Here is an 11,442-nt window from a genome sequence, read left to right as displayed (position 1 = left end):
CTGGTGGCCAGGTCTTCGTTCTGATGTTGCTGCGTATGTTGCCTCCTGCTCAGTTTGTGCACAGAATAAGACTCCTCGACGTCTTCCTGTGGTTCTTCTTCAACCTATTGCTAATGGTGAGCGCCCTTGGTCACATCTTTCCATGCACTTCATTGTCAAGCTCCCTGTTTCCAATGGCAATACTGTTATCCTTATGGTGGTTGACCGTTTTTCTAAAATGTCACATTGCATTCCCTTGATGAAGCTGCCTACCGCTCAGGAGCTTGCTTCAATTTTTGCCCGGGAGGTCTTCCATTTACATGGGTTACCCAAGGAGATAGTGTCAGACCGGAGTAGCCAGTTTGTCTCCAGATTTTGGCGTTCCTTTTGTGCTCAAATGGGGATCCAGCTTTCCTTCTCCTCGGCATATCACCCTCAATCCAATGGGGCTGCGGAACGGTCTAATAAAGCTCTGGAACAGTTCCTCCATTGCTATGTCTCAGATCACCACAATAATTGGTCTGAACTGTTACCTTGGGCAGAGTTTGCTCGTAATAGTGCTATTAATGCTTCCTCCAAGATATCCCCGTTCATGGCGAATTATGGGTTTCAACTATCCTTGTTGCCCGATTCATTCATGTCTCAGGGTATTCCGGCTTTGGAGGAGCATCTCCGGCAACTCCGTTCCACGTGGGTGCAGATTCAGGATTGCCTTCATCGTTCTATGCAGTGCCAAAAGTTCCAGGCTAATCGTAGGCGTCTGCCTGCACCTTCCTACCAGGTTGGTGAGAGAGTTTGGCTGTCCTCCCGCAACTTGAACCTTCATGTGCCTTCCAATAAATTGGCTCCCCGTTATGTTGGTCCTTTTCGAATACTCCGACGGGTTAATCCTGTGGCCTACGCTCTTGACCTTCCTCCTGATATGCGCATCTCCAATGATTTTCATGTCTCCCTCTTGAAACCATTGGTTTGTAATCGTTTTAGCACTGTGTTGCCTCGTCCCCGTCCTATCTTTATTGACAACCATGAGGAGCATGAGGTCAGCAGCATTATTGACTCTCGTATGTTCAGGGGCCGTGTACAGTATTTGGTTCACTGGAGAGGCTACGGTCCGGAGGAGCGTTCTTGGGTTCCCTCCTCTGATGTTCATGCTCCCGCCCTCCTCTGTGCCTTCCATGCCCGTTTCCCCAATAAGCCTTTTGTCCTCCCGCGGGGGTGGGGTCGTTGAGGGGAGGGTGCTATCAGGGTTTTTTCCCTGTTGTGTTTGCCATGTGATGCTGGCAGCCATTTTACTCACCTCTCTTCCTGACTATGGTGCATTGTGGGGGATGCTGCTCAATTCCTGCACTTCCTTTTATGGCCAGACTGGTGTGCATCATCCATGTGAGACAGGATGCAGTCTCAGAATTGTGATGTCATCACTTATTATTTAAAGGGCCTCTGTTCAGTATGCTTTGCCTTTGTGTTGTCTCAGACCTGTTTGTGAGAGTTCCTTGTGTATTACCTGGCTGCCTGACGTCCTTCCTGGTTCCTGATCCCTGGTTTGTTCCTGACTCTGCTGTTGTTTTCCTTGTTCCTGATTCCGGCTCGTCTGACTATTTGCTTTGGCTCCTGACTAGGCTCGTCTGACTACCAGCTCTGGTTTTGATTCCTGGCTTGTTATTTGACTTGTGGACTTTTTATTATTTTTTGCTATTAATAAAGGTGTGATTATTTTTGCACTTCTCGTCTCAGTCTGATTCCTGGCACCCTGACACTACCTGCCTGTGTTCATCGATTTTGGAGCACTTTTACCAGTTCTCCCTTGCACCAGGATCCTGCTCTTTGGGAAAACTCTTGGAGGTGAGCTGACACACCTATTTGAAATCTGCCAGCCTGCTCCTACCAACACATTGGTGTGCTTGGACAGTATGTGAGTACCCATTTGGCATCATCAAAATTGATATAGTAATATTTTGATTGATCTGCACATGTAGTGCCTTCTATCTATGCTTTATATCCATTGCAGCGCACTGAAAATCCCAGCTGTGGGTGAGCTGTTACACCCGATAATTCTACAGCCTGCACCTACTAGCACATGGGTGTGCTCTATTAATATGTGAGTATCCATTTGACCTATATTATATCGAGTTCATATTTGTGTTTGATGATCCTGCACATGAGGCGCCCCTCTGTTCTTCTATATATTCTATCCTTTGTTGAAGAAGCTGAAATGCACTTCTTGGAGCTAGCAGAACACATTGGGTAGGCCAATAACATGATGTATATATATATATATATATATATATATATATATATATGTACAGCCACCAATCAGCAGCTCCTAAACCTACCTAGGTATCCCTTTCAAAAAAAGATACCAAGAGAACAAAACAAATTAAATAATAGAAGTGAATTTGAAAGTTGTTTAAAATTAAACGTGCATTTGTCTATTTCAGTAGCAAACAAATGCCAAATATTGTGCCCGCCAAAGGCATTTTCCTATTTTTGGAGCCAAATTTCTTCTTGTCAAAGTGCATCACACTAAGATCTGTGATAATCTAGATCTTAGTGTGTTGCACTTTCACATGAAGAAATCAGGCTCCGAATGGGCATTTGTTTGCTACCAAAATAGACAAATGCACACCTATCACATGTTCTATCTGAATCATGAACAAAAAAAAACTTAGTTTTATGTCCCTTTAACACTATTTGGAGTTGACACAGTGTATAATTAAAGCAACACCAAATGCACCTAAACCTACAATTTACAAAACAAGTTACTTCCCATTTTTTAAACATTTAGGACCAGATTAGTGGAGCACTAAATTATTGTACGCCCGCAAACGGGCACATTTGCTTGTTTGCCGTGTGATAATTAACAAACCATTATAAGTGGCTGGTTTTGTACCGCAAGCTCGCAGTAGCATTTAGCGCTCAGAAAATTAACCAGAGATCTGATCTCTGGTTAATTTTCTAAAAGTGCCCCATATTCCCTCAAAATAGAAGGCATTATAGTTTCTTATTAAACAAAATGTAGCAGTTTTTTCAATACAAAAAAAACTGCACTAGGCAGTACTTTTGGAGTAAAGTTGGTGGAAGTGGGGTGTTAGAAAAAAAAAAAGTCACTTACAAATGCCTTTACATTGCGGTCTATGTGAACTATGTGTTCCCAGTAAATACATATGTATATGCGTATATACATATATATTTATGTGTTAATATGTGTATATACACATATTAACACATAAATATATATGTACAGTATATAGTCATATACATATATATTTTAAAATATGCTGCTATCGCTGCGCTACTTACCCCTTCACTGTGCGATGGAGCCTATGGAAGCGTGCACTCATGAGCACAATGCTTCCTAGCAATGCGAACGCGAGCTCACGTTCACATTGTGCTTTACTCGTAATACCAGCGCACATTAGCGTGTGCTGGTATTACTCAGTGAAGCACTAATATTGCTTGCACGCAAGCGATATTTAGCGCTCCACTCATAATCTAGCCCTTAACATTTTAAAAATAAATATTTTTAAACCATATGATTTAAAATAGTTTGTTATCAAAATATAAATGCCCTCCAGACACCTAATTAGGTATCTCTTCATCAAAGAATACCACGAGACCAATGAAAATTAAATAATAGAAGCAAATTGGAATTTTTTTCAAATTGTATGCTCTATCTGAATCACAAAATAACATTTCTGGGTTTCATATCCCTTTAAGGCTTGCTTCTTCTGTGTAGCTTGAATGAAAGATACTTATCACACCTATGAAAGGAACAAAATAGGAATAATTATTAATGGTCAGGTTTAGCTGTAACTTTCTAAATTTTATTTTTCCTATTACAAGTGGTGATACCAAATTCACCGTAAAGTTTGATAAATACTTACAATATATTAACACATACAATACAGATACTCACATTTGTGGGGAGATGCGGAACGGCAGCCATACTGTTCTAACGCACTTTGTACTGCAAAAAGCTATTAAGAATAATCACAAATCAAACGTGGAAAACAGCATACAGCATTTATGTATTCTCAGGATCAGAATTTACGATCTGCCACGTCCATATGCAATAAAATTATAATAATAATATTTCTTATTTATAAAAAGGGTCCTTATGCCCTTAAAGAGACAGTAATTACAAGACATTTATGTTATGTTGCTATAGAATAACCTACCAGCCAAGTCTTAATGCTTTTAAAACAAATTAACATCCTTTTTTATAGCAATTATTTTCCAAACTCCACCCTCCATTTGTCTTATTTGGAGGAGCCAATCTGGGCTTTAGTTCTACAGACAAAAAAGCTAGCCACAGTCATAAAGTGTAAAGAAAATTGTTTTGCAGTTGTAATCAGTTAAAACCAATTAGGGTCAGATATGTAGCAGGGTTATAGCCTTGATAAGTCAGCAGGGTGCATTTAAACACCTGAGAGTTAGAAATTGCTCTATTTTCACAGCTAAAAAACATGAAAAGGGAGCAAAATAAACAATGAAAATATATAGCTAAGTTGTATCATTCTGTATAACTAAACATTTTATATAAAAATCTCAAGGTGTTTACTGTCCCTTTACTCATGTCTAAAAACAAACATACAGATATGTATTTTATCCTCTCATTGGGGTGTTTTGTTGTAAATGAATGCTAAATATGGCCACCGCCAGCGGCATTCGGCTTTTATTGAAGTTAGATTTCTTCTTGTGAAAGTGCAAAATCTTTGTGTAGCACTTTCACAAGAAGAAATCTAGCACCGAAATGAGCCGAATGCTGATGGCGACGGCCATATTCGGCATTAGTTTTACAACGAAACAGACAAATGCACATCCCTAATACCAACAAATTCACATCCTGTAACACAATATTGCCACCATTTGGATAGTCTAGGTCATTGGTCCTCAGGCTTCCCTAACAGGACCGATTTTGATGAAATAGAGCACAGGTGACATAATCAGCTGATTAGTAAACATGGCTATTTTATCAGCTCTCATCCAAGGTAATCCTGAAAACCTGGCCTGTTGGGGAGGCCTGAGGACAGGTTTGAAAACCAGTGGTCTAGATACTACATATAAGAAATGTCCTAATTTTTTATGGATGTATCATTAAAATAATTTTCTTTTCTATTCCATATATGTACAAAATTCCTAAAAAGATGATTTGCAAACATTTTCAAAGTTACCACAATCCTATATAGAAAGTTCAATTAAATTCCTTAACCTTAAGAGTTCATGTTTAGAACCTATAAATCAAAAACATTTCCCTAGTTTTTATTGTGTCCCCTGTCTACACTTTTCCTTGGACTGCTTATTTTACCTATGATTTGAAACCTAAATTGACTGATATTATGTTCAGCAGCCAACAAGTGTGAGGAAGCACAGGCTTCTTCATTATGAAGCGTACCCAGCATATTCTGCAATTAACCATGTCCAACCTACCTCAAGTTCAGGGATGCTTTAACGCTTCTTCACCTGTATTTGAAATTATAGTTGTTACTGCCTTCAAATGAGAATGAAACCCAAAATGTCATTATTCAGAAAGAGAATACCATTTTAAAAAAGTTTCCAATTTATTTCTATTGTCAAATTTGAATATTTCTCAAATTATTCTTGTTGAAGAGATATCTAAATCGGTAATGTGCACGTCTGGAGCAGTACATGAGAGGAACTAATGCTGCCATCTAGTGGTCTTGCTAATGTATAACATTGTTGCAGAACTGCTGTATAATGCTTCAGACTGACTTTTTTTGCTTTTCAATAAAGGATAGCAAGAAAAATAATTAAAGTAAATGGGAAAGTTGTTTAAAATGTAATAAAACAACACACGTTGCCTATTACACACATATAATATGATCATAGCATCAATAAATATACACGTGTATAAACACAAAGGGCAAGATTAAAAGTGGCGAGCTAAATACCTTTTTTGCTCGCTCTCTAACTGTGCCCAAAGTAAAATTTGAATGTGGCCAGGTTAGCACTTGTATTACAAGTTAAAGGGATAGTCAAGTACAAAATAAACTTTCATGATTCAGATAGGGTAAGTAATTTTAAACAAATTTCCAATTTACGTTTATCACCAATTTTGCTTTGTTCTCTTGGTATTCTTAGTTTAAAGCTAAACCTAGCTTATCTAAATGCATTTTGACAGTTTTCACCACTAGAGGGCGTTAGTTCATGTGTGTCATATAGATAACGTTGAGCTCACACACGTGGACTTACCTAGGAGTCAGCACTGATTGGCTAAAATGCAAATTTGTCAAAAATAACTGAAATAAGGGGGCAGTTTGCAGAGGCTTAGATACAAGGTAAACACAGAGGTAAAAAGTGTATTATTATAACTGTGTTGGTTATGCAAAACTGGGGAATGAGTAATAATGGGATTATCTATCTTTTAAAATGGTCAACTGGTGTTGACTGTCCCTTTAAAAGTAAAAGTTAGCGCAAGAGTGAAAGACCAATGCACATTAATTTCAGGACTTTGGATACCACAATCACGCTAACTTCTTTTTCCCATAGACTATTTGGGGGGTGCACTAACCCAACACCACGTTAGACCAACTGTCCTAAACACGAAGGTAGTTTGGAATACTTTACATTCAAATGTTCTTCACATAGAAGAAAAAGTAAATTTTTCTAGTATTTTTAATAAAACCATTAAAAATAAATAAAAATGATATAGCATGTTTCAAGGCATTTGAATGGAAAGGGCTCAAAAGTGTACACATTGGAAGTGGAACACCACAATTATATGTTACCATTTTATTTTGTCCAACAACTGTGCAGTGTATTTACTATAGTTTTTTGCATTGCTTTTAGTAGGGTAACCCATTATATCAGAAAAGAAGGACTGAGTAATTTCTGCAAAATATACACCTTCTCTACTCAAATAAGATTAGTAAATTATAGGTTACATGAGTATTGAGTGATGATCAAAATGTGCAGTTTTAAAAACTACTGTAGAATATAAAAAGTTTTCAATGTTCTTTTGGTGTCTCCTTTATACCAATGTAAAAGTAGGCATTGGGAAGGTAGGAGAAACGTGTTGCAGCATTTATTATTATTATTATTATTATTATTATTTATCTGTTGTACAAATCCATTCAAATTTCATAAATAAGATTTTTATTGAACTAAACATTTTAGTATTTGTTGCACATAGCATTTATCAGTTGCATCACTTTCGCCATCCTCACAGTAGAACATTGCCGTCCTTGAGCACACATCATGATGCTGCCATTCAGCCCACACTTAGGGGTCAATTTATTATTGTCCAAATTGGGCCAATTCACCCTGTTTCCGCGTGAGCCTTTAAGCTCGCTGGAAACAGGAGTTAAGAAGAAGCGGTCTACAGACCGCTGCTCCTTAACTCATACGCCACCTCTGATGCTGCGTACAGTAATCCGCCCAATCCTATATGATCGGGCTGATTGACACCCCCTGCTAGCGGCCGATTGGCCACGAATCTGCAGGGGGCAGTATTGCACAATCAGTTCGCTAGAACTGCTTGTGCAATGCTGAATATGGACAGCTTATGCTGTCCGCATTCAGCGATGTCTAGCGGACATGATACGCTGCAGCATATAATGTCCGCCAGACTTTAATAAATTGACCCGTTACTATTCACGCTATTTAAATGTTAAAATTAGTTTATAAATACTGTAGTCATCAAAATCTGTTTTCTCAAGTGCCTGCTAAGTCTCAACACCACGCAATCATGAAGAAAGTATAGTTCCTTCTTTGATATCTATGGCAGGATTAAGGGCCTTTGAGTCTTCAGCTGTAGCTCTACAAAAAGGACAACTTGTTCATTGATCACAATTGTCTTTACCAGCATTTAACATGGCAGCCTCCTGAGGGCTCAGTAAATAGGTATCAACAAAAGTAAAGATGTCTTCTGATGTAGTGGGCTCCCTATATCGCTCACGATCAACACCATGCTTGTCAATGAGAACCATATTGAAGTAAGACCGGGAAATAAGTAATGCCTGTCTGTGAATAAAGTCAAAGAGACCAGAGTTAAACAAAGCAGGTCAATGTGCTTCTGATATTATATAATCAGTATATTCCTATAGAGAGATAGTTTATTTGTGAAGAGGCATTTGTATAATATAAATGTATACGAACAGGTCATAGAATTAGCAAGAGACAGGAGTAGGAAACTGATATGGAGTGATTTATTTAATTCTGTGCTTCCCCAGGCACCTAAAAAATCTTCTTCCCCTAAATCTTTCAACCCAACAATTTTCACTTATATTAGCCTCATATATTTCTCAAAACCAGAGGCAGTGGGAAGGCAAAATGCCATAGAACCACCATTCAAAATGTGGTGCCTCTATCAAGACAGCACCTTAAAGGGACTCAAAACCCACATTTAACCACCAATCAGCAGGCACTACCCAGGTGCTAAACTAAAAATTGGCCTGCTCCAATGCATGCATTCCTGCTTTTTCAAATACAGATTTGAAGAAAAAATTAGAATAGGAGTAAATTAGAAAGTTGCTTAAAATTGCTGCTCTATCTGAATCATGTCCCTTTAAGCACAAGCCCAGTTGACTCAGGCCAACATATGCCCTAGTGGAAACGTAATGCAGTGGCGGGCTACGTGGAGAAATTATACTGCACATATGGTGATACAGGGAGCTGAATAATTTAAGAGTAGAAGATTTCAAACTTTTCAAATGAGGTGGCACATTGACTATTTTATTTTGAGTGCATTCTATCAAACAAAACTATATACAATGGCTCCTATCTGAGGGGACACAAATGAGCCAGTTGCAGACAAAATATTTTCCTGTCAGCAGCAGTCATGTGAGTGGCCGCCTGTTGGCAAATGGGACTTACTTTCTATGGGAGTCATTACGCCCATTATATAACAAGGTTGGACACATGTTTTATACCAGCCAGTAAGTGATATTAGTAACTTACCTGAGTTCTTCAATGAGCTCCGCTGAGAGCTGATGGGAGCGTACACGGCCCACTTCTCGGGGGGATTCTCCAATCAACTCAACAACAATTATATGCCGCTGATCCATCCCACAGGAAGCGCTCTGGAAAGAAAATGATCCGTCATTAAAGGGACAGTAAACACCTTGTAATTACAACACATTTCTGTAGTGTTGCTATAGCATAACATATCAGCCAAATATTTATGTTTTTAAAACAAATTAACATTGTTTTTACAGCATTTATATTTCTCCAACCACCATTTGCCTTATTTGGAGCAACCAATCTAGGCTTTAGTCCAAAGCCAACAATTTTAGCAACTGTCATAAAGTAAGTATAATGTACATAGTTTTATAACTGTTTATCTGAAAAAGCCAGTTAGGGAAATCTATTGCAGAGTTGTTTCATTATGCTTAAAGGGACATGAAACCCAGATGTTTTCTTTCATGATTCAGATAGAGAATACAATTTTAAACAACATTCTTAATTTGCTGAATTCTCTAGGCATCCTTTGTTGAAGAAATAGCAATGCACATAGGTGAGCCAATCACAAGAGCCCTCTATGAGCAGCCACCAATCAGCAGATACTGAGCCTATTTAGATAAGCTTTTAACTAAAGTATATCAAGAGAATAAAGCAAATCAGATAATAGAGGTAAATTGGAACATTGTTTACAATTGTATTCTCAATCTGAATCATGAAAGAAAAGATTTGGGTTTTAAGTCCCTTTAACTAAACATTTTCTATAGGGAGATTATTTTCTATCACCCATATGACAGAGCAGCATTAAAATATGTTGTTTCTTCTGCCTGAATGTAATTTTTTTAAAGGGACATAAAAGTGCAACAAGAAAATGCTTTTAATGTGTTAGATCTTTTAATTATTGCAATGCTGCTTGCATATATCTACATGTTTAACCCACACAAAGGAGTAAATAACACATATTTAAAGTCAGCTCCAAGGCAGTAATACACTACTGGGAGTCAGCTGAACACATCTGATCAGCCAATGACAAGCTTCCTGTAGTGCTTTGCTGCTCTTGGCCCTACCTAGGAATGCTTTTCAACAAAGGATACCAAGAAATTTAAGTACATTTGGTAATAAAAGTAAATTGAGTCTCTTGAAATTGGATTTTCTGTCTGAACCATGACAGCTTAATTTTCACTTTCATATTGCTTTAATTCAGACTGAAACTACTGCAGCAGTGTTGTTGTGTGCTTCCTACTAATGTTCATTGGCTGAGAGCTACTTCCTGCTTATGCTTATTGGCTAACAGGATCAGACAGTTTTATTCCCTTTGTAACAAATGGAAATTGCACAAATGTAAATATTCTGATTCGTTGTTAGGTTACATACAAAAACTAACTTTTTCCCTGAGGAATAAAGGGTACTCCATTTACTGTTTGTAATATTTTAGGACACTTATCCTCTTGTTCAAGGTAAAAAGGGGAAGTAAGTTTCTAAAAAATATTTTAAAAAATGAATTGTTTGTTAATATCTTAACTTATAAGAGTGCCCATTTGTTCTTTAGGTAGTGTAATTATGTGGCAATATATAAATGATCTATCTATACACACACACACACATACTGTATATATATATATATATATATATATATATATATATATATATATATAATTGAATAGAGAATAATTGCACTCTCTAGGTTTAAAATTCACTACAATTTTTAATGTAATGTTTGTATATATCCATGTACAGACAGTGGTGGCTGGTGAAGTTTTAGAATGGGGGTGCACAAGACCCTGCCCCTTTTAGAAAGCCACGCCCCTTTGAAAAACATGACCCTTTTTAAAAACCACGCCCCTTTTAACAAGCCACACCCATTTTTAAAAGCCACACCCCTTTGCGAAAGTCTGCAGCTGTTAGAAAATATACAACTCAACTTGAAGTAATAGTTTAATATTTTGGCGGTTGTTATCTAATATTATATATATAACTTGTAGGTAGGTAGCTCTGCAGCTGTTATAAAATATACAACTCAACTTGAAGTAATAGTTTAATATTTTGGCGGTTGTTATCTATTATATAACTTGTAGGTAGCAGGTAGGTAGCTCTGCAGCTGTTAGAAAATATACAACTCAACTTGAAGTAATAGTTTAATATTTTGGCGGTTGTTATCTAATATTATATATATAACTTGTAGGTAGATAGCTCTGCAGCTGTTATAAAATATACAACTCAACTTGAAGTAATAGTTTAATATTTTGGCGGTTGTTATCTAATATTATATATATAACTTGTAGGTAGGTAGCTCTGCAGCTGTTATAAAATATACAACTCAACTTGAAGTAATAGTTTAATATTTTGGCGGTTGTTATCTAATATTATATATATAACTTGTAGGTAGGTCGCTCTGCAGCTGTTATAAAATATACAACTCAACTTGAAGTAATAGTTTAAATAGTTTGGCGGTTGTTATCTAATATATAACTTGTAGGTAGGTAGCTCTGCTGCTCTGCAGCTATTAGAAAATATCAACTAGAAGTTGAACTAAATTGTTTTTTT

At 37.3% G+C, this 11,442-nt stretch overlaps 1 protein-coding gene across 1 annotated transcript in view; it reads right to left on the bottom strand.

The window, feature by feature from the left end:
* Positions 1–7,078: 7,078 nt before the first annotated feature.
* The window catches only part of SRPX2 (sushi repeat containing protein X-linked 2), a 151,083-nt gene continuing 146,719 nt past the window's right edge, over positions 7,079–11,442 (bottom strand). Inside the window, exons 10-11 of the mRNA XM_053692235.1 lie at positions 8,899–9,020; positions 7,079–7,962 (exon numbers count right to left, since the gene is read on the bottom strand). Coding sequence (XP_053548210.1) covers positions 7,779–7,962; positions 8,899–9,020 — 306 coding nt within the window. The 3' untranslated portion in view covers positions 7,079–7,778. The remainder of the gene's footprint in view (positions 7,963–8,898; positions 9,021–11,442) is intronic.

The sequence above is a fragment of the Bombina bombina genome, chromosome 1 (assembly GCF_027579735.1).
Source record: "Bombina bombina isolate aBomBom1 chromosome 1, aBomBom1.pri, whole genome shotgun sequence".
In the NCBI taxonomy this organism is placed as follows: Eukaryota; Metazoa; Chordata; class Amphibia; order Anura; family Bombinatoridae; genus Bombina; species Bombina bombina.
This window is presented reverse-complemented; position numbering and strand designations above follow the sequence as displayed.